Source organism: Silene latifolia, chromosome 3 (genome assembly GCF_048544455.1).
Source record: "Silene latifolia isolate original U9 population chromosome 3, ASM4854445v1, whole genome shotgun sequence".
Lineage (NCBI taxonomy): Eukaryota > Viridiplantae > Streptophyta > Magnoliopsida > Caryophyllales > Caryophyllaceae > Silene > Silene latifolia.
The window spans coordinates 2,817,709-2,841,884 of NC_133528.1; the positions used below are offsets into that span (position 1 = coordinate 2,817,709).

Sequence of the window (24,176 nt, forward strand, 5' to 3'; positions counted from 1 at the left end):
TTAATATTGGCTCACGGGTGAGTCTTGGGCTTGAAGTATGGATGCAATTACAGACCTCCCAATATTTGATGCTAATATTCCACTTTATAATTGAGAGGGTGGGATGCGAACCCGTGACTTTTAGTCCCTCTGACTCTATACCATGTTAAAAAACCATCTCAACCAAAAGCGTCAGCTAATGGTCGAAGTCCCAAGTTCGATTTTATATTATAACAACCACCATCATCGTATTTTCTTTTGGTGTCAAAGAGGCGCGAGACCAGTACAGTATATAAAAAGAGGATTCGAACTTATGATATGTTGTTACGATTACTTTGTCTTAACCACCAGACTAAGACTAAACAAAAATAATACAATTCTTTATAAATAAAAATAATCTACAAGCTCAATTGAGGCTTGAGGATTGCATTTCGATGGGATCGACAAGAAAACACTGAAGATTGAAAGCAACACTTCAATATTATGCATAACAATTGTGGACAATAAATTCCAGAATTGTCAACTAGGTTACAGCCTTACAGGTAACTAAGGCTTAAGCCCATAAGCTTTCCTTGTTCTACTAACAAACAAATCCCCCGACTTGATAAAACCAGGAAGCCGCCCATTCAATGTAAAACAGTTTAATTGCGCGACCCCATCTTTCTTCCCGAGTGAAACAAATGCAACGGGCCGTCCTGCTTTGTAGGTGGCCAGCTTGTTCTCTGGTTCTTCTTCGAGGAGCAACATCATGTTCTTTGCAACTACCTCGGCGTGTCTCATTGCTAAATACCCTTGTTTAAGCTCCTGGTAGAAAGAAAGTGGCATGAATTTCATATGCTTACCGTACCGTCTTTACCCAAAAAATCTGTTTTTTTTCTTCAGTTTTACGGAATAGTTCAGATTAGAACAGAAAATTTAAGATTTTTTCCTAGAAAAACGCAATTAAGAGACATTTAGTTCGGATAAATGAAGAAAAAATAAGTTCTGTCCAGGTAATAGAAGTACACAAGTACACGGCGGCGTACACCGAAACTTGAATAATTAAGTTTAGATAAAAACAAGTTCAGCAAAATTAACCAAGTGCTGTGAGTGCAGTGGAGCGCGGGTTACCCTCAAAGCATGCAATGGCATGAATTGCGAGGTCCCGGGTTCGACTCCCTGCATGAGCAGTATGCGGTTATTGCACGGGGATCTTAGGGTCTGCTAAAAGAGAGTGCCGGCTTACTCTGCTGTCGCGTCTCTCTCGGGGTTGGGTCTCTCAAAGGTGTATCGCCCTAGGCTGCTAATGAGAGATGTTCCTCGTTACCAAAAAAAAAATTAAGTTGTAAAGAATGGAGTCATAGACCTTAAGCATACTACGTAAAGAAGCTCTAGTTTCATATCAAGCATTTCGGCTGAATCATGTAACAGGCAAACAATGGAAGAGCACCAGTTTATTTGGTTGGGGTTATTCGAAAACAACAAATATATAACTGGGACGAGATAGGTTACCCGAATATTAGTGATATCTCCAATGGCGAAAATGTTGCTGCAACCTTTGACCCTCAAGTGCTCATCGACAGCGAGTCTCCTCTGAAGATCCAAACTTCCCCTCAAAATCGTGTCTGTAAGCCAAGAGGACCCTAATGGCTTCCCTGTGCAGTCAAAAAAGCAATCGGCAACAATAGTTTCCCCACCAGAAGTTAGATAAACACCTTCTGAAGTTGTTAAACTGACAGACTGACTTACAATCACTTCAACATTTTTTGAGGCCAACCAATCTGAAGCCTTATTAGATGCCTTAGAACCAATAAACTCGAGCAGTCTTGATCCACGGTGTACCAGAGTGATTTTCTTTCCAGGGAAGTGGTCGATGATTTCACCGACAAGTTCAACACCAGTGGGCCCACCTCCAATTACTAATATTGACTTGGATGATGTTATTTTATCAAATGCTGCCAGAGCAAGGCAAGTATATTTTAGTCTGGTTAAATGCTGTTTTCAGCTGATATTCGTATACTCAAGCTTCCGTTCATTTCTGATGGAACCTAAGATTTATTTAATTTAATAGTTCCAAAATAAAATAAAATAAAATAAAATAAAAATGAAAAAAGATCCACAAATCCATTCCTATGCTACTATGATGTGGCTGCTAGAGTCACAATGTCAGACACGGGTATTTTGTGAATATGTTTCTTAATTTCAGTCTAAAACGAGGTGTTGCATATCATGTGAAGTCTTAATTTCAGAACTCAGAATGTCAGACACACGACGGACAATAAAACTGCGGTGATGAAGTAAAATACATCAAAAGACGGATCACGCTTTCAGACAATAACAATAAAATTGTCAATTACTTCGTATGATAACCACAAGCACCAGATAAAGACGGACCTGTTTGATACTTGAGAAGACCCTCACTTCTCGTCACAGGATCAAGATGCACATGTCCGGTGGCAATTACAAGATAATCATATTGAAGATGATCACCATCTGAAGTAATGACTTCATTCTCAGTTACATTTATTGCCCACGAAGTAACTAGCTTTACATTCGGTAGAAATTCAGTGTAGTTGATCAATGTTCGTTCGGCCATAGATAAATCTACCATTGATCTCAAGGCAGCCCATGTGATCTCAAAGTACTCCTTTCTGATTCAAAACTCAAAAGTAGCAGATTTGAATATTAGAAAACATAATTTCTAAGAAAAATGATGAAAGTAGATACATGTTTCATACAAGCCACTGATATGTAGTAGTCGCCGGAGACAGAAATTTCATTTACGAGGTCAAACAAGGATGTTATATAATTAACCCATAATTTCTGAGCAGAATACCATGAGTAAACGATCAGCATGGAACTCATTACTACAAGCGAAGAAAAAAAAAAAACAAATTACATGTCACAAAGCCAATTCTTCACTGAAGCAACAACAACAACATTAGAGCCTTAATCCCAAAATGATTTGGGGTTGGCTGACATGAATCATCCTTTAGAACCGTCTATGGGTGAATGCACACCTCAAAATGCGAAAAAAATAGAAAAGAAAAATTGAAAAACAAAAGGGGAGTGAAACATAATACAAAAGCTAGGTAAACTTATAGGTTTTAAAATCAAAATCCGGATTTCTTCACTAAAGCAATCAAGCTAAAATAGAAATCAATCATACTACTAGCAAAAGCAAAACAGCTCAATCGTACAAGATGCGACTATTAATAGAAGATCCCAATAGCCCTTTGAAGCAAATATCTCCAGCAAGTAAAACCTATGTTACTCGGCCTCATTGTATAAACCCGCATACCCACACCCAAAACTCCACACTCTAAGTCTCCGACATTGTTCATAGTTCATTAGTTATGCCTCATGGACAGTGGACACCCCATTTTAAGCACAAAACCCGGAGAATTTTCATAGAATAGCCGAGTCCTATACTCCTACACGGCTACACCTATGCGAAATACTTCTAGCCGAGTATACTATCTGGGTATCACATTGAAGCACATATACAAGAATGAACAAATACAACTACTAATCCATATCCATCAACGATTCAGAACCATGTATTGCAAAACCACCACAAACACAACCGTCTGTCCGTCTCCTCAACAAACAAACAAACAAACAGTGGCGATTCTAGGATTTAAATTTGACATCCAAACCCAACAACTAAATTTAAATTCATACTCTCTCACTCTCAGTTTAGCTAATTGACATCCAAAACCCAACAACTAAATTTAAATTTGCATGCAAACAGTGGCGATTCTAGGATTTCGGGAATAATAATGCAATTATGCAAATATTAAATTCATACTCTCTCCATCACAATTATTTCTTTACCTTTGATTAAAATACCCTCACAAGAATAAAAAAAAAAAGTAAACAAATGAACGGGGTGTGGGAGTAATTTTCATCTTCCTAGCATGGTAATTGCTAATGTAGGAGTAACAATATAAGACGGTTTTACACAAATAACCGCGAAAAGATAAAAACCCATATTAATAGAAAGCGAGAAAGATAGTAAGTATAAAACAAGGAGACGAGACACATACAGGTCGATAAGGGTAACAAGGGCATGATACAAAGAAATAATAATCCATATTAGTAGAAAGCGAGAAAGGTAGTAACTATAGGACCGCCTTACACAAGTAATTGAGACGGAAATAATTAAGAAAGGGAGACGAGACACATACGGGTCGATAAGAGTAACAAGGGCATGATCCTGAATACGTTGAGCAACAAGAGAACCAGCAATTCCTCCTCCTACTATCACCACATTTTTCTTACCACTTTCTGATGACATTTTTACAGTTTTATCAAAACCCACAAAATCTTTTACTCAAAATTAACCAATGATCAAACAATTGTTCATTGTTCAATTGTTTGAATTTTGGTTAATTTAAATTGGTGATTAAGGGGAAAAAAGTGATAATTAAATAGGTAAAAAATGCAGAATTAATCAAGAATTATGCGGATTTTTTTTCTGTTTTTGGTTTGGTAGTTTGCTGGAAATACAGCGAGTTTCCTGGTAAATTATCCTCTTTGAGTTGTGACATAACAAAAAGGGTAACGTAGGTGTTCTGCTTTTTTTGCGAGGTAGATAGGAGTATATGACACACTGACACGAGTTGAGACTTGAGATCACTTGACCGCTACGTCCCGTTATTATTTTTATCTTACAACATCATTCACATGCGAGATAATCGAGGAAAATACATCGGATGTATTACCTCAGATTTTACTTATTTTTGAGCATTTTTGTATTTTTCTGAGCTTATTACCTCAAATTTTATTTGTTTTTGAGCATATGTATATTTTTTCTGAGTTTATTAAAGTTTATAAGTTAGATTTTAATTTTTTTCCGTCAAAACTCAAATTTAAGTAAGTTTGTATGTAATGTTTTTGAGTTTCATTGTAATTTTTTTGAGCTTAATATTTTAGTGAATGAATTCAAAAATTTTATAGTAAAACTCATAATTTTTAAGACAAAGCTCAAAAACTTTATTATAATGCTCAGAAAGTATAAAATTTGTGGTAGTACCAGGGCCGGCTCAAAGGGTGTACAACCCGTGCGACGGAACAGGGCCCCCGATTTTGAAGGGCCTCAAATCTGACATTCTGTTTGTGATAATATGTATAACATATAGTGCGAACTAAGATCAGAGATTGAAGTTTGTCGTAGTGGTAGCAGCATTAGTTTCATCCTGAAAGATCCCGGGTTCGATCCCCAGTGGCTACTATTTTAAGTTTTTTTTTTTTTATCGCAAAATGGCATGAAATAGTGATGTTGGTTGGATTTGAACCCCCTACCATAGGTCATAATTTTCTTATTAGAACCATCTTATCAACATTACTACTTGTTATTTGGTGTAGTAGTATATTTTTATAAGTAGAAAAACGAGTGTTTTCTTGTTTCGCCAAAAAACTTTTGTTTATAACGATTCTTTTTTAAAAAAAAAACTTTTTACAAATTTATGTTATATTTGAGGTGGTATAAATATCTGTAGGGGTTTTTTAAACTCCGTCCCGAAAATGCCAGACGGGTTAAATACTAACTCACTTGTATAGATAGCACCAACATCTTATTATTAGTGGGTATTTCACTTTCATCTCATTTAAAATATTTGACCCGTTTTAACCTTAACCTTAAGATTTTTGTTTTTTTAATACTTGTATTCGGTATAGGGCCCCGTTTTTAATTTCGCACAGGGCCACCATAATCTCCCAGACGGCCCTGGGTAGTACATCGGATGTATAATCCACTTACTGGAGATAATCTTTTAAGAGACTTGTTAAAATTATTTTTGTTAATAATTATTAACTTTAAACCTAATTTAGCGTTTATATAGATAAAAATGAGATTATACGGACTTAGGCCTGTTTGGCAAATAGCAAAACAGATTCATGATAGCGGATAATGTTAATAGATTTAGTTAGCAGAATTGATGGTGTTGGGTAGTATCAGATTAGACAAGTAGAATGGTTTATGTATAAATTGAATATGCTAATACAATATGTTGATATTAGTAACATATTCAAAAATAGTAGATTCTGATCAATATACTATTGGAATACGTCGTTTATCAGACATACGAAAATAGTAAATTGCTTGGTCAATTTACTAATTAGGCCAACACCTACTAATTTCACACAATATGTTGTTTACCAAACATTCACCGTCTTACATCGCTGACAATTTAGTTCTAAAATCGTGGGTGATGACACTGGTGAGGACTGGTGACTAGTAAGTTTCGTATAACGAAATGAGCTTCCACAAACCTGAAGGTTTCTCCTAAAAACCCAAATCTAAATTAAGAAAATATTGATGATCGATAAAGTGTTTAGTTTAAGAATTACTCTTAATTATTATCGTTTTCGCAAATAGTTGAGGTTAATAGAGATGTTACTTCAACCAATTGATTGGGATTGGTTGATAGTTAAATTCTACATGTTTTGAATATGTATGTCTTAGCCTTCCGAGATACCAAATCGATGGTAAGGTATCAAAATTCGGATGATCTGATTTAAATGACAGATCATCCGAATCTGTTTTACAGTTAATCAATTATCTAGGTATGGGTAAGTTGATCACATCATGTAACCTAAATATTTGTGTCAACTTTGTATTTGAACTAGAATCCTATTGTTTAATAGGATTTACAAGACCTTAGTTTCACAAAATGTTTAACCTTGTAGTCTTGTACTATCCGATGTGATGACAAATTCAATTTTCCATAAAAGAGTCGACCCCTTCTCTTATAAACAAGTTAATCATGCATTCATACAATTTTCCATTAATCAAGCTAACACAAATTCTTACTTGTAACAGTCACAAATTTTATAACGACTCACAATTCACAAACATGTTACTTAGACATCATAAGTTTGTGACCATCACAAACAAGACTTGTTGTTAGGCTAAAGACCCATCACAAATAGTGCAACATCAATAGTTAACATGTCTTTGAACTAGGATTGTAACCCAAATGATTTTCTTGTCTTTCCAACAAACAAATCTCTTGATTTAATCAAACCAACAAGACATCCATGTATAGTAAATCCGTTGATTTGCGCCACACCGTCTTTCTTTCCAAGTGAAACAAATGCCAATGGTTTCGAAGCCTTATATGCACCCAACTTTTCTTCATTCTCTCCTTTAAACAACAGTTTTATATTCTTTGCGGTTAAAGTAGCATGCTCCATAGCCAAATACCCTTGTTTCAGTTCCTAACATCATATAAGACCGAAAGCAAATTAATCTCAACTTCGTAAAAAAAAAGTTACTTCTCCCGTCTCAGTTATTTCTTTACTCATTAGTTTGTCGTCTTGAGTCTTGACACCAACAAGAGGTTGACCTTATGATTACATGATCAATTCATGACTATTAGGTGATCTATAAATTGACCATATGTATAAATTTGCCCATTTTAAGAGAAAACTAACAATATAGATAACAAAAAGTTTTTTTTTGGTGTAAACAGAGCCAAAAGGGTGAATATAATATTAACAGAATTTAAACTTAGGTCATAATTCATTAATATCACCCCTGGTGACTTTACCAGCATGATATATAAAATGTCAATATATAAGAAAAACTTACCGGAACATTTGTTATGTCTCCAATGGCGAAGACGTTCTTGTGACCAACCACCCTTAAACACGTGTCGACTGCAAGAGTCCGGTCCGTATTCAAACAAGGCTTTAATAAAGTGTCGTCAAGCCAAGAAGAACTCAATGGCTTTCCAGTACAATTGAAATATGCATCAGCATTTATAATTTGTCCTTCAGAAGTTTCATAAACATCTTTAGACGATGATTTCAAACTAACAGTTTGATTAAGTAACACTTCAACTTTCTTCGAGATTAACCATTCTAATGATTTTTGTGACGCTTTTGGCCCTATGAAATTTAATAATCTTGATCCGCGGTTTACTAGAGTTACTTTCTTGTCCGGAAATTGAGTTGCAATTTCTCCGGCTAACTCGACACCAGTTGGACCACCTCCCACGATTAATATCGTGTTAGATGATTGAATCTTATCGTAAGCTGTAACAAAAACAAAAAAAAAAATTGTATTAGAATGCAGCCTAAATACAAGCACAAATTCTTGTACTCCGAGTTAGACAATACTAAATTGACACTTTTTTTGGAATATTCTACATGGTAATTTCGTATTTTTTTTATTTTCTACATAGTAACCTCATTTACACCAAAAAACGCCTTTGACTGGCCATAACTCACAAGCACGAGTTCTAAAAGCGACAATTTTTTTTCAAATCAAAAATATCATAAACGCGGTCAATTTGAAAAAAAAAAAATTGTCGCATCCGAAATTCGCTAGAGAGAGGTACGATCAGTCAGAGTTTAAAGTTTGACTGGCCGTAATTCTTGCTACGAGTTCATAAACTGATTTTTTTTTTTCCAGATCAAAGATCTCGTAAAGCCGGTCAATTTGAAAAAAAAATCGTTGCTTTAAGAACTTTTGATGGTGAGTTATGGTCAGTCAAAAACTTTTTTGTTAGAAACGAGGTTATTATGTAGAAAATAAAAAATCACGGGTTATCACGTAGAATATCCCCTTTTGTTTTATAACGAGGGGACCAGCTGGTTTTACCTTTAGTGCGCACCGGGTAAATTGAGGGTAAATTGACACTACTACGTGACACTAGCTCTTTTTTATGATAAATTTTAATTCATCTTAACACGAGACTGTCTTTTACGAAATTATTATAGGGAGTAATAAGAGACACGTACTTGATTGGTAGTTGAGGAGGCTATCAGTTCTGGTAACAGGATCGGAATGAATATGACCGGTTGCAATTACAAGGTAATCGTAAGGAATTCGATCACCATTCGCAGTTATGACTTCAGTTTGTGTAATGTTCTTGGCTAAAGAAGTAACTAGCTTCACTTTTGGAAGAAAATCAGTGTAATTAATCAATGATCTTTCAGCAAATGATGGATCCACCATTGATCTTAAGCTTGCCCATGTTAGTTCTAGGTAGTCCTTTCTGTTTAATCAATCAAAATACTTTAATTAAGCAATTTTTATTAAATTGTAATCCATTATGGTTTTTCTAATGTATGTTCTAACAGCACACGTTAATATGCTAATTAGAGACAGATTTACAAAACTATATCATGAGAAATTGATTAACAAACTCGTTTACTCGTTTTATCATAATTAATGAAATAATCTGTAAAACCGTAATAATTAATTATCATAGGAATAATCACATGTTGGCTAAAGTGTGTTTTTATCTTGTGTTCCATCACTATTTTTATATTTCACTTTTGATTTTTAAAATTATCTTTATTGCGTTAAATGATACGTAATTGGAGTAAGTATATGATTATTTTAGATGATGGATAAGTGGGACAGGGATATGTAACATTTATTATGAGATTGAAGTTGTATTTTAACTCGTTCCAATTAAAGTTAAATAAATAATTGCAACAAAAATATGAATTAAAAAAAAAATTGATGGGGGTGGAAAAAATAGAGGTAGAATGAAGGCCACAAAACACGTACACGTTGAAATGACAATAACGTTTCAACCATGTCGTTGAAGTTGGAACGACTGGTCATGCAATTGATACGTACTCCATTGTAAGACGATTTTACCCAAAATCAAACGGAAATTTTATGAAGAAACGAAATTCCGGTTACAATAAATATAAGAAAATTAAATGAATTGACTATTAAAAATGTTGATAATGATCACGATGGTAAAAGTATAATAATAAACGGAAAATTCAAATTACAATAAATATAAGAAAATTAAATGAACAACAAATGAAAATGATGATGAAAAAGAAATTAATAAAATGAGAGAATAATAGAAATACATACGGGTCGATGAGGGTAACATATGCATCATTTTGAAGGAGCTTGGCTAGAAGAGCACCGGCGACTCCGCCACCAATCACCACCACATTTTTCTTCATTTTCTTCGACGGATAATAAAATTTCTTGACGGAAATAATTTATTGAGCAAATAAAAATTTAAAGGGTTTAAACAAAATATGAATGTGAATATGAATTTATATGAATGTATTTGCCGTGTTAGAAAGGTGATAGTAATTTAATATATATTTTAAATTTTTAATAATGTGATTAAGGCAAGGCAGGGATTTGCCGACGTCGGGTATAGCGTGTCAACAAGAGTCAAAGTTCGTAGGGAATGACATAACTCACATAAGGTATAAAATACTCCCTCCTAGTCTGAGTGTTGGTTCCCTTTCTTTTGGGCATCAAAATTAAGGAAATGAATTTGGACCACACAAAACACCCTACCCCACATGAAATTGAATTTGGACCATACAAAACATACCAAAAAAGGAAAGAGGAACCAACACCCGACTAGCATGGAAAAGGAAAGAGGAACCAACACTCAGACTAGGAGGGAATATATGATATGGCGTAGACGCGTTCGAAAAACTTGATTCTTTGTTGTCCTCCTCGTTTGGTATATTCTAGAAGTGATTTAGTGCGGGTCAACCCGTTTCGCCTATTTTATTAGGGCCACTATTTAAACGGGTTTGGACATAAAAATAAATTAAATTATTGGGTAATGAACAAAAAAATAGGCCGTTAGAATTAATGGACGGGTACGAGCTAAGAGAAATGTCCATGGACCAGCCCACTAGGCCCACTTTAAAAAAAATTTTCCAATTTTTATTAATATGATTACTTTATTAACATAAAAAAACGTATATATATATAATAATATGGTAACTAGTTTCTTAGATAAACTTAAGTAAAACGAAATTGAGCCCAAAAAAAGTTAATAACTTATTATGTTCTTTATAATAGGTAGTTTTTTTGCTATGCCTTTGAGCCCAAGAGCCCACGGGTAGGCCTGCCTATTTTGATGGGCGGGCACGGACAATCAAACTAGGCCCGCAATAATGGACACGACAACAAATGTAGGCCCGCCGGACAATTTTTATAAGTCTCAGCCCGTCCATGTCCAGACCAAGCCCGCTCTTGATATATTCCCCCGCAGGCTGAACTAATTCTCATTTCAAACGGATTATTTCGTCTAAAAGTTTTAGGCGGTCTTATGTTCTTATGTGACCATTTTTATGGTAAAAGTGACCATATAATGACCAAAAGTTGTTACTAGTGTTTGCTATTGAAATAATTTTTTGTCAAAAAGTGATTATATTTGACTGAAAATGGATGACACATAGCCTGTATAAAATCTTCAAACGATAATGAACGTCTATAGGAAAACCTTCTGATTCTCAAGGGACAATGTTAGGTGTCATATCGTTTCCGACTCTTGGTGCCACCCTTTTACTTATATTTATATAGGAGTTATTATTTTAATAGTTTAATTAACTAATAGTAAATAAATATAATTGTTAGACCTCAACCATCACCTTAATATTTTAGTTGAAATGGTTTATCTATAATGGTATCAGAGTCAGTGTGATAAAAGGTCATGGGTGTTTAAATCTTGGCAATCTCTAATAACTCACGAAATAGAATTTCAGCACATGGTTTGGGGGCGCTTATGCATTAACTACTCTTCAAGCTCAATTGTGATTCGAGTGAGGAGGCGTAATAGAAATAAATATAGTAGTTGAGCCTCAACCGTTCAAATCCTGGCAGCCTCCAATAACTCACGAAGTAGTGGACTTTCAGCATATGGTATGGAGGAGTCTGTGCACTAATCACTTTTCGAGCCCAATGGGCATTCGAGTGAGGGGCGTAATAGGAAATAAATATTATATTTATTTCCTATTATTGACTTTACAAATTGCGTTTGAGAGTATGGTATCAACACTCGATATTTTTATGTGAGGCTATCTCATTTTCTATTCTGTATTTTTATAATCGGTTTGATCTTCTACTATTTGATGCCACCTCCGATCCATCTTCTTAACAATACAAACGGTCTGGCATGTAAAGGTTATTTCCTTCATCCCGTTCATTTGTTTACTTTTGATTTTGGCATAAAGATCGAGAAAAGAGGAGGAGATTATTTCCGGTGGTTGTTAGTGAAGGATAAGTGAATCATAATGAATATGTAATGATCAAATTACCCATAAAAAACCTTTCTAATATAGAAAGGTAAGCAAATGACTGAGACACCTGAATATAGAATATGTCAACAAGTGACCGGAATTGAGGGCATATGAGTTTTGACCATTAATTTTTCTGTTTAGTTTGTGTATATACAGTCAGGGGCGGATCCAGGAATCCAATCTACCTAGGGCTAAATTTCAAAATTTTATAAGTTGATAACAATTTTTTTTCCTAAGATATGAAATATAAAGTAAAATATAAGATATGATAAGCCGATAGTTTCTAAAAGTTTTAATAGATATTAAATTGGAAACACGTGTCACTTTTGTAATCTTTGAGCGGAAAAGGAAAACTACTGTTCACAAGACGTTTTTTTTAGTGATATTATATTCTACTATATTAAATGAAGCTAATTTACAATTGTTCTAATTATTTTAAAGACAAATTATTTAAATTGATCACCTAATTTTTTTTAGCAAAATTCATTTAAATTGATATACTTGTACTCCAATCCAAAAATAAATGTACATATTTTGTTAAAATCATACAAGGAAAATTATGGAAAATATAATTACATATTGTAATGAATGGAGGATTGGAGGTAAGTAGAAACAAATAAAAAAAGGCAAAGTAAAGAAGCCTTCACTGTGATTCGAACACGGGATGTTTGGGTAAAAACCCAATATTAGACCACCAGACCACATGGATAGTAATGATTCTCTAAAACTAGATATAGTATATATTTTTTTCCTCAAAAACTACTCGGGCTTTAGCCCGAGTAGCCTAGCCCTAGATCCGCCCCTGTATAATACAGTACAGAGTATAATTTCATCACGTTTAAATTCTTTAAATTAATAATGTCACTAGGGTAAAATTATGCGTTTATGAAAGACGATAAATAAGACATACAATAGAAATAATAAATCGTAAATTTTATTTCAAAATAATATAATTTTAGAATACAATCATAGCAAAATACAAATCTCGTACATCACTCAAATCCTCTATTATAGACACACCACATAAATATAATGCAATTAAAATAAATTCATTTCATCAAGCAGCATGCATGTCTTGAATTAGGGTTTGAGTCCTAATGTTTTCCTTGTCTTTCCCACAAACAAATCTTTTGATTTAATCAAACCGGGAAGACATCCACTTATAGTAAAATTAATAATTTGTGTCAATCCTTCCTTCTTTCCAAGTGGTACAAATGCCATTGTGATGAAATCTACTGTTTTAGCTTGGTGACGCCATTAATGGCGGAAAAGTTCACAACATGTGCAACAAACACAGAGAGAGAAACTCACACTCCAAGCTAAATAAAGGAGATATTTTATTGTAAGAATGAAAAGTAAAAAGATACAGTTATACATTTTCTTTATATACAGAATGAGAACTTTCTAGAATAAATATCTAAGTGTAACAAACTTTGAGTTTGTTACAAGATGAGCTGTCATCTAGTTGGCAGAGTTGACTTGAAGTTGACTAATACTCATCATATTCTCAACACCCCCCGTCAAGTTGGACTTGGTGGAGTAGTGACAAGTCCCAACTTGAAGACAAAGAAGGAATGCTGCTGTTCCCCAAGGGCCTTGGTGAATACATCTGCTAGTTGATCTTTACTTAAAACATGAGCAGTGCTGATAAGACCTTCCTCTATGCGTTCCCTGATATAATGGCAGTCCAGTTTGAGGTGCTTGGTGCGTTCATGAAATACGGGATTGGCGGAATGTGTCAATCTTTATTATCACAAAGATAGAGTAATCGGGGTAGGAATCAATGTGCGAGATCTTGAAGCAACGATGCGGCCAAACAATTTCACTAGAGGTTTGGCTCATATCACATTCGTATTCAAAGAAGACTTGCTTGATCGTAGTTTGTTTTTTTGTTTTCCAAGAAATCAAGGATTGTCCCAAAAAAATGCAATAACCAGTGAGAGAGCGACCTGAGAAGGCACAAGTTCCCCAATCAAATCACAAGATGCTTGAGCGATCCGAGATCAGTATTTGCAGGATAAAATAAGCCCAGATTGATGGTGCCCTTGATATATCTCAGTAAATACAGAGCTGCCTGAAAATGGGGAAGCCTTGGTGCACTTAAAAACTGGCTAAGTTGTTGCACACTATAAGAGAGATCAGGTCTAGTCAGGTTAAGGTATAAAAGCCTCCCAACCAGTCTCCTGTAAGTCTCTGGGTGCTCCAGTAAGTCCCCTTCATCAGTGGACAATCTTAACCCAGTGGGTAAAGGAAATAGAGCAGGTTTGCACTCTTCCATATGAGCATCTTTAAGAATATCAATGGCATATTTCCTTTGATTCAGCAGAAGACCTTGCCACTTCAATACCCAAGAAATATCTTAAGTGACCCAGATCTTTGATGGTAAAAGCTCTGTCAAGGGAAGTTTTAAGAAGCTGTATCTCTTCCTCATCATTACCAGTCACTAACAAATCATCTACATAGACAATCACAGCAGTAAAAGATCCAGTGGACTTGGATTTGATGAAAAGAGAATAATCAGACTTGGCCTTGAGAAAACCATGTTGAAGAAGAAACTTGGACAACTCTAGGTTCCATTGCCTAGAAGCCTGTTTCAAACCATATAAGGATCTTTTAAGTAAACAAACATCTTTGGGATTGCCAGCTGTGTACCCTTCTGGTTTCCTCATGTATACTTCTTCATCCAAAAAACCATGGAGAAAAGCATTATTAATATCCAGTTGGTGCAACTGCCATCCCTTTGCTGCAGCTAAGGCAATGACCATCCTGACAGTAGTGAACTTGGCAACAGGGCTAAAGATATGTTTGTAGTCCTTGCCTTCAATCTGTCTGTACCCTTTGGCCACCAACCGTGCTTTGTACCTCTCAACAGTGTCATCTGGGTTAAACTTAATCTTAAAAACCCATTTGGCACCTATAGCCTTCTTACCAGCTGGTAGGGGAGTCAAGACCCATGTCTGATTTTGCTCCAAAGCCTCAAGTTCTTTGTGCATAGCAGCTGCCCATTTGGGATCATCCTTGGCTTGAGTATAACATGAAGGTTCATAAAGTTGCAAGACATTGAAACAAGACTTCTGATAGTCTAAAGAATATCCTTCAAGATTAAGACATGAATCCAAAGCAGTAGGAGAAATAGCTACCTTAGACACTTGATTAGAAGCAGGGGCAGCAGTGTCTAAAAGAGAAGGTGGTAAACCCTTGCATAAGTATCCAGACAATTTGCTAGATAATTGCCTTGTCCTCTGTGAGTGCCTGGCAACAGGAATATTGCTAGAGATCAGCACATCAGCAGAGGGATTATTAGTAATATGTGATGTACTATTACTAGATGTATTTGTATTGATATTTGAGGAACTACTATTGTTTGTAGTTGTATCAGGAATATCAGTGGGCAACACAAAGTCTGTAATAGAAGAAATATCATTGGCTGGGAAAAGATCTGAGTCCACCTCAGAACCAGCAGCAGGTGATGAAGAAAGGTGGGACAATGATTCAGTGGGAGGACTGCAAAGACTGTTAGAAAGATGGAAGGCAGGATCATAAGGAAAAGAATCCTCCTGAAAAACAACATCCCTACTAAGGAGAATCTTAAAGTTGTCAAGATCAAATAACTTGTAGCCCTTTTGTCCAAACGGATAGCCCAGAAACACACATCTAACTGCCCTGTTAGCAAATTTATCCCCTTCCTTCCGTGCTGCATAGCACAAACACCCTACAGTTCTCAAATGAGTATAATCAGGGGGCTTATTAAAAAGCTTCTCATGAGGTGTTTTCCATTGCAGAGTGGCTGTTGGCATGAGGTTAATCATATGGGTAGCAGTCAATACCATCTCACCCCAAAACCTCTTAGGAAAATGCCCCTGCAACCTAAGGGCCCTGGCAGTTTCAAGGAGGTGCCTATGCTTGCGCTCAACACGACCATTCTGCTGAGGATTACCAGGAATAGATCTTTGATGTATAATGCCATGACTAGCCATAACAGAACCACATTCCTTCTGAAAAATCTCTGTGCCATTATCACTCCTGATGGTCTTGATAGTGGAATTAAATTGATTCTTGGCATAAGCTATAAAATGAATTAAAGTGGAGGAAACAGACTCTTTAGTAGATAACAACATGGTCCAGGTTATCCTACTGTAGTCATCCACTATAGTTAGGAAATAAGATGCCCCTGTGAGTGACTTAACTCTATATGGTCCCCATAAATCCACATGGATCAATGCAAAAGGACTCTTAGAAACAGAATTACTGACAGGAAAAGGCAGTTTGTGGTGCTTAGCAAGTAAACAAATATCACAAAACAAATCAGTTTTATTAGCCAAATGATTAGCAGGAATTACATGCTTTAAAGTAGTAAAAGAAGAATGGCCTAATCTCTTATGCAACAAGGCTACATCAGTCATAATAACACCAACAGAAAAAGATGAGTGGGCAAAAGTGCCAGAAACTACTGAGTCATTAGAACTATGAAGATGATAAATGCCACCACTCTTCCAGCCAGAAATCAAGATCTCCTTAGTGGTAAGATCCTGAATAGTGCAATCATGAGAAGTGAAATTAGCAATGAGAGTAGAATCAGCTAACAATTTACCAAGAGACAACAAATTGTGCCTAAAATCAGGTAAATAAAGCACATTTGTTAGTAAAAGTCTCTGGTGGATTTGTACTTCACCAACATATTTCACCAGTTTCAGTTGGCCATCAGGCAAGGTAACAGCAAGTGGTTTAGACAGAAATTTATAGGATGTAAAATTCTTAAGATCATAAGTCATATGATCAGAAGCTCCGGAATCAATAATCCAATTGACAGATAATAAATCCTTGTCTGCTCTACTAACAGTTGAAGCAAGGATCATACCTGTGAAAGAAGGACCTGCTATATTAGAAGCATTCTGTAGATTAAACAACTCTTTTGCCACAGCCTTGATGAAAACCGGATTAGTAAAGGAAGCAGAAGAGGTAGATGCCTGAGATACTTCACAAGGTGTATCTGCTGCATACTCAGGTGCTTCTTCAACATTAGCAGCAAATTTTTTCTGAGGGGGATGAGTTTGAGCAGCATTGGATGACAATTTCTTCTCTTTAGCCTTGAGCTTCTTGTATTGCCAACAGTAGTCAATAGTATGACCAGACTTCCTACAGTGCACACAAAAATACACTGGTTTCTCAGGCTTTTCTTCTTCTTCAACATCATCCATCCTAGCCTTCTTGGCATCCCTCCTCCAGACATTAGAAGGACCGGTAAAGCCTTTAGCAGTAGAAGATTGACTGACAGAAAGTGCTATAGCATCCATAGGTGCAGGTGAAGACTCAGTAAGCTGTTTTTGAGCTTCAACCTGATGCACCCTAGCAAAGGCCTGATTAACTGATGGTAAGGGGTCCATGGCTAGAATTTGACCACGAATATTCTCATATTTGATATTCAAGTCCATCAGAAAATCAATCAAATTGTGAGCATTCTCCCTCGCAACAACTTTCTTAAGAATACTGCAAGAACATTTCGTCATTGCGCCACAATCACAAGTAGGTATAGGATCAAGAGAACGCATATCCTCCCATACACTACGCAGCTTAGAATAATATTCTGCTACTGTCATATCATCTTGCACAATCTGGACAACATCCTTCCTTAATTGATACAAGAAGGGCGCATTAGATTGATTGTACCTCTCATTGAGTTCTTCCCAGAGCTGTTGACTCGAAGTAACATAGGTCAAACCAGCTGAAATAGAGTCATCCAGAGAGTGTAAAATCCAGCGCATGACAGTATAGTCAGTACGCACTCAATCATGATATGTAGCATCAGATTCCGCAGGTTTTGGAAGCTTGCCAGTAATGAAAACAAGTTTGTTCTTCGCAATTAAGGCAACCTTCAAATTGCGAGACCAGTGAAGAAACGCCTTGCCGTTGAACACCTGAGGAATAATCTGAAGTAAAGATTGATCTCCATTCGTCAGGTGAAGAGGATTGGCGTAAACAGAAGCTGTAGCCGCGGATTCAGGCATTGTGATCGTTGTTGAGGAGAAAAAAAAGGAGAAAATGCAGCGGAATGTAAGAGAAATCAATTGAAAAGAAATTGATTGAACTTCAAAGAAGCGGAACAAGAATTAGCAATCAAAGAAAAAATTGATCGAAAATTCGGAAGAAGTCGTCAATCAAAGGAGAAATTGATCGAAGATTCAGAAAGAAGAAGTATCGATGACGAAAAAGCTATCGATTGATGTAAAAGGATCGAAAAACTCTCCTGATACCATGATGAAATCTACTGTTTTAGCTTGGTGACGCCATTAATGGCGGAAAAGTTCACAACATGTGCAACAAACACAGAGAGAGAAACTCACACTCCAAGCTAAATAAAGGAGATATTTTATTGTAAGAATGAAAAGTAAAAAGATACAGTTATACATTTTCTTTATATACAGAATGAGAACTTTCTAGAATAAATATCTAAGTGTAACAAACTTTGAGTTTGTTACAAGATGAGCTGTCATCTAGTTGGCAGAGTTGACTTGAAGTTGACTAATACTCATCATATTCTCAACACATTGGTTTTGCAGGCTTATATGCGCCCAATTTTTCTTCGTCTCCTCTTTAAGCAACGACTTTATATTCTTTGCGGTTAAATCAGCATGTTTCATTGCTAGAAACCCTTGTTTTAGTTCCTGTAATATATAGAAGCAACCAAATTTATAGAAAATGTATTTTGTAGCATAGTCATGCAATATAGATAACATTTCAGTTCAATTCAGTTCAGCTCATTGTTTAACAAATTAACTCTTACTTCAATTCAGTCCGGCTCCATCTTTCAGCCGGAAAGAATAGGAACGAAGTGATACTCCCTCCAACTCAACGTATTCATGCATTTTTATTTTTTTAAAAATATTTTAATAAAACGTAAGCAATCAGAACGAATATATAACTTACAGGAATATTTGTAATGTCCCCTATGGCAAAGACATTCTTATGACCAACAACCCTCAAATACTTATCAACCACCAAAGTTCCTTGAGTATCCAAGCTATCCTTCAATATAGTATCCTTAAGCCATGACGATCCCAATGGTCTTCCCGTACAATCGAAACATGCATCAGCAACTATAGTTTCTCCAAGTGAGGTTTCGTAGACGCCTTCAGATGATGATTTAAAATTAACAGTTTGATTAAGTAACACTTCAACTTTCTTTGAGATTAACCATTCCAATGCTTTTTGCGACGCCTTTGGACCGATGAATTGTAATAATCTTGATCCACGATTTACTAAGGTAATTTTCTTATTAGGAAATTGAGTAGCTATTTCTCCCGCAAGTTCTACTCCAGTCCAATGATTAGTATGGATTTTGATGATGTTATCTTATCATTATCTGTAAGAAACGAATGAATAAAATACGTATTAGAATTAGAATCTAATTTGAGAGATCCCTTACCAATTTTTATAAATTTTATAGGGAATCTTTGAACTTTTTCGTTTTCTAATGTGTATCCCACGTCTTTTATAAATTTTGACCGACAATAACTCTCTGTTACGAGTTCAGAAAACGTTGATTTTTTTTCCATACCAATTATCTCGTCAAGACCTTGAATTTAAAAACAAAATCACCGTGTTTGGAACTCATAGCCGATAGTTATGGTTAGTCAAAGGAATAAACTTTGACAGACCATAATTCCCGGCTACGAGTTGAGACATCGGTGAATTCTTTTTCAAACTGAATAGCTCTTAAAGAAGGTCAATTTGAAAAAAAAAAAAATATCGTATTCTGAGCCTGTAGCCAAAAGTTACTGACGGTCAAGGTTTTTGGAAAAAAAGAGAGTTATATCTTAGAAAATGAAAAAGTTGAATAATGTACGAGAGAATATCCCAAATTTATATAGTTTTGATTGATAGAGGGTCTTACTTGCTTTATAATGAAGACGACTATCATTTCTATTTGCTGGATCAGAATTTACACAACTAGTCGCAATGACTAAATAATCATAAGGAATACGATCACCATTCACGGTCAAGGTTTCATTTTGTGTGATGTTCTTGGCTAAAGATGTAACCAAGTTCACTTGTGGTAAGAAAGAATTGTAACTTATCAATGATCTTTCTGCAAATAAAAGATCGACCATTGATCTCAACGTCGCCCATGTGATCTCGAAGTAATCCTTTCTGTTTAATTTGTCCAAATATAAAATTAAGAAAATCATCATAATAAACATAAAATTGACTCATTAATATTTTTTCGTAAAAAACTATGAGACGATTTTTTTTGGCAAATAGGTTTTCATTAGCAAAATAATTAGGGAGTTGGTTTTTCTTTGAAACTATTTTGCCTAATGGTGTCCACGTCATCATTTTTTTATTCCAGTTTTTATGGTAAAGCGGCTTAAGTTTTTTTTTTAAAAAAAGTGAATAGTAAAGCCGCTAAGAAACTTAGGGGCTTCACTATTCACCTTTTTTTTTTTCAAAACCGTCACCTTCAAACACTGATGACAACCTATTCTAGAAATGAACAACCACTGAAGCCGCTAAGAAAGTTAGCGGCTTCCCTATTTCTCTATTTTTCATAAACTTATGGCATCCATCATCTGAAAAATGACAAAGAGACAAAACCGCTAAGAAACTTAGCGACTTTGCCTAAAAATTGGAAAAAAAAAAAATGAAAGTGATGACATGGACACCATTGGGACAAAATAGTTTCAAAGGAACCTCAATTTTCTAATTATTTTGCTAATTAACTCTAATTTGACAAAAAAATCCTATAAGATGAAAAATAAAGAAAAAACAAGAATACATACGGGTCGACAAGGGTAACATGGATATCGTACTGAAGGTGCTTAGCTAGAAGTGCGCCGGCCATACCGCCGCCTATTATTACCAATTTTTTGTTCTCCATTTTTATTTGGGTGAAAAACTTGTTACAAAATATATTACCTCCAAGTAATTATTTGAGAATATAGGCTAATTTGAAAGTGTTTTAGTAGAATTTATGTTTTTTTGAATTGTGGTTATGCACAAAGTACACACCTCGCTTTTATATTGAACGAAGGCCGTATGTTTGTTATACAACAAAAATAAATGCTGACGTTGGGTGTGGCGTGTGAGCGTGTCATTATCATTCACATTCACATGTTATAATAACCGGGTTGCGAAACGTCGTCGACGGTTTTCAAAAAAAAGACGCCCCTACCCTTACTCTCTCTCTCTTTCACTCTCTAACTCTCCCTTACAACCCCGCATCACCAACGCCGCCACCGCCATTACATCACCACCGCAACCACCACAACACCTCCACCACCACCGCAGCAACACCACAGACGACGGCAGCACCTCCACCAACCACCGCAGCACCTATTGACGTTTCAATCAAGTAAGTCGTTTCTTTTTTTTTTTTAAATTAGTTTAGATTTAGTTGTATGATTAGAATTAGGCTAGTAATGTATGTTTGTGTTGATTTGAATGAATTCCCGTTTCAATTTCCTTATTCTTCTTCATTCTCGTTTCAATTTCCTTATTCTTCTTCATTTCGGGCTTATTAATGTCGGCTTTGTTCTTCTTGTTGTTGTTAATGTTGTTTGTTGTTGTTACTGAGGCAAACCCGTTATCAAAAGCTATTTTTTGAGCCCACTCAAACGCCTCATCCCGACTCGCAAAACATGTAACCGTCTCAAATAGGTGGTTGTAATTAACATCGTTTTCACCAAACTCCTCAAATGAATCCTGTTAAAACGCAAAATTAATAATGATTAGATGCTAAAATATGTAAAAATACCTAAACTTACGAAAAAAACTAAATAAAATGAAGAAAAACCAGTTTAATAGTCTGAACCAGGAGGGGACATTAAATATTCACGTCCATCACCATGACAGACGTGAACAGTACACGCCCCTCACCATTATGGACGTGAATAGTACACGTCCCTCCCCATGATGGACTTTGATATTCAAAGTCTGTCCGTGGTGGACGTTGAAATTCAAAGTCCCCATCCATGACGGACTTTGAATATTCACGTCCCCGTCCATGAAGGACATTGAATGTACGTACACGTCCCCTTCCATGGGGGACTTTGAATCTACACGTCCCTCTCTATGAGGGACTTTGAATTTCAACGTCCTAATTGACGACTACAAATATTTTCGACGGGTTTGGGCGTGTTTGTTCCATTCATCCTAATTCTATGAAGACTTAACATGTAATTCAATATATCAACTTAACATGTAATTCAGTAATCATACTAATTCGATTGAAATGAAAATAGATTGTGTAATTACGTACCTCAGATTCGTTGTTAGCATTTGATGTGGATTGCTCGTTTGACATTGATTCGTTGTTTTGTTGATGTGGATTGTTCATGTAGTTGTTCAACCGAGTTAGAACATCATTTTTTTTAGTTTTGTTTGCTTGGGAGAGAATTGGGTAGAGAGAGGAAGAGGAAGGGTAGGGGGAGTCTTTTTTATGAAAAGCGTCGACGATTTGTTATAAAACGTCGATGACGTTTTACAGCCCTCTATAATAAACATACGTAATACTCCTTGATCTAATGTGACATGAGACCTTGCGTATGATTCAGATTGCGATGGCTCAAATAATACTTATATGGGTAGATAAGACAAAATATATTGCAATTTTCTAGGTATTTTGCTTTTGTCTTATCTACTCGACATGGGTAATACTTGACCCGTCGCAAGTTTGCGACGAATATGTCCGTTGTGTTTGATTATGCTATGTTTTAATTTAACACATGTTGTTTGTGATTGTCGCATAGATCACAAACTTGTGACATGTCAAATATCTCTATATGAAATAGCTAAAGACAAGTTAGGTATGACTCCCTAAACACTCTGATTTTTGTATTATCTACCCATGTGAGTAATATTTAACCCATCGTTATAAATTTGTGACAGATATAACCATCATAGGGAGACCTACTGTTTAATTTTAATGGGTTTTTGTTGTAGGCCAAATATCCTTTATTATGAAGTTTGTTGCATTTGTGCCCTAAATTTGTTAGTCATCACTTAAAACGATTATTTGAGGGTCTAAAATCTGTAATTTCCTTAATATTAATAAAACTTTTCTCCCTAAGGTCTTGTACATGTAACTAACATATCGTTAGTGAACCACGTAAACTCAGTGGCGTTGTTTTCTTTTATGTTTTTCTTTTGTCTGTTCTATTATAACAAGATTCATGGACACAGTTTTTCTAATGAACATTACACCTTTTTATACGAATTTTACTCTGACATCATATACCTAACTTCACTTTACATTATCACAAAAACTTCAGAGAGACGGTCTCTCAATAGCGTTATTGAGAGACCTCTCACATGATAGGGTGCGGGGTCCACTAAAGTTCTTTTTTCCTATTATGTCTCCCACTGATTACATCACCCTTGCATAGTTATCCTAATTCTATATTCTATCCCATTTCCTATTCAATACAAGGAAAAAAAAACACCCCCATTTTCTAACACACGTGAAATATGCTTCATGCATGTTTGTTGGAGTTTTTTGTACAAATAATATAAAATGCAAAGACTAGTAGAAAAAACCCCTATCACGACGCGGTTATCGTGACGGTTCTAATAAAAACGACGCGAAAAGCTCAATAAGTTAGCGGGAACACAATTTTCATGTATATAGGAGGTCTATTATGGCGGTTTACGTAAGAACCGACGTGATAATTGAAACTTTTTATGGCGGTTTCAAATAGAAAACGCCACCATAAGTCAATTCTGGCGGTTATATTAACAACCGTCGTTAAAAGTTAATACTAAGTTATAATTTTTTAGGCTAAAAAAACCGCCATTATATGTTTTTGTGTCGGTTTTTAATTACAACCGACTTTAATAACAAGTAACAAGAAAATAATAAAGCGTAAACCCTTAGGCCTTAATTAATCTGACTTAGAAAAAAAATAAAATGAAAAACACAACAAACTCTAGATAAAGAAACACGCTAAAAGAATCATGAATAGAGAGAAAATATCCTAAAAATCCCCCAAAAAATCCCACCGCCAATCTGCCGCCAACAAAAACTTCATCCTCTCGCCGGCAGCACTGCTAAATCTCTCTTGGTCGCCGGCGAGATACTTTGTCTTCTTCAGCTTGGTTCTCTATCCTTCGTTCCTCCGGCGGCGTATCAGTTTGTAAAGCGAAGTTTTCCTGTGTTTCAATCACCAACCGTAACTCTCTCGATTATGTGT

At 35.7% G+C, this 24,176-nt stretch overlaps 2 protein-coding genes and 1 pseudogene across 3 annotated transcripts; all 3 read right to left on the reverse strand.

Annotated features, from left to right (window-relative positions):
- Positions 1–440: 440 nt before the first annotated feature.
- LOC141646746 (uncharacterized) lies at positions 441–4,552 on the reverse strand. 2 transcript variants are annotated; one of them, XM_074454683.1, is made up of 4 exons: positions 4,149–4,552; positions 2,353–2,609; positions 1,471–1,913; positions 441–783 (listed from the first exon to the last, which is right to left on the reverse strand). In XM_074454683.1, exons 1-4 carry the CDS (start codon positions 4,256–4,258, stop codon positions 526–528), a joined length of 1,068 nt encoding a protein of 355 aa, XP_074310784.1. In that variant the 5' UTR covers positions 4,259–4,552; the 3' UTR covers positions 441–525. The 2 variants fall into 2 exon arrangements, with proteins under 2 accessions (XP_074310784.1, XP_074310785.1); XM_074454684.1 differs by lacking the exon at positions 4,149–4,552 and adding an exon at positions 4,008–4,092.
- A 2,131-nt stretch (positions 4,553–6,683) lies between these two features.
- LOC141646747 (uncharacterized) lies at positions 6,684–10,130 on the reverse strand. The gene is made up of 4 exons (XM_074454685.1): positions 9,809–10,130; positions 8,710–8,966; positions 7,556–8,001; positions 6,684–7,182 (listed from the first exon to the last, which is right to left on the reverse strand). The coding sequence occupies exons 1-4, from the start codon at positions 9,901–9,903 to the stop codon at positions 6,925–6,927; spliced, it is 1,056 nt and encodes a 351-aa protein (XP_074310786.1). The 5' UTR covers positions 9,904–10,130; the 3' UTR covers positions 6,684–6,924.
- Positions 10,131–12,968: 2,838 nt separating this feature from the next.
- LOC141645812 (uncharacterized) lies at positions 12,969–21,004 on the reverse strand (annotated as a pseudogene).
- Between the last annotated feature and the right edge of the window lie 3,172 nt (positions 21,005–24,176).

What these genes read in the sequence shown, in the direction of transcription:
- LOC141646746 (XM_074454683.1), bottom strand. Translation starts at nt 4,258, where the DNA reads ATGTCATCAGAAAGTGGTAAGAAAAATGTGGTGATAGTAGGAGGAGGA. An exon ending in CTTGTTACTCTTATCGACCC is followed by an intron (nt 2,610 to 4,148) that starts GTATGTGTCTCG and finishes GTTTTGAATCAG; the next exon opens with AAAGGAGTACTTTGAGATCA. An exon ending in TCTTCTCAAGTATCAAACAG is followed by an intron (nt 1,914 to 2,352) that starts GTCCGTCTTTAT and finishes TTGCTCTGGCAG; the next exon opens with CATTTGATAAAATAACATCA.
- LOC141646747 (XM_074454685.1), bottom strand. Translation starts at nt 9,903, where the DNA reads ATGAAGAAAAATGTGGTGGTGATTGGTGGCGGAGTCGCCGGTGCTCTT. An exon ending in TATGTTACCCTCATCGACCC is followed by an intron (nt 8,967 to 9,808) that starts GTATGTATTTCT and finishes TTGATTAAACAG; the next exon opens with AAAGGACTACCTAGAACTAA. An exon ending in CCTCCTCAACTACCAATCAA is followed by an intron (nt 8,002 to 8,709) that starts GTACGTGTCTCT and finishes TTTTTGTTACAG; the next exon opens with CTTACGATAAGATTCAATCA.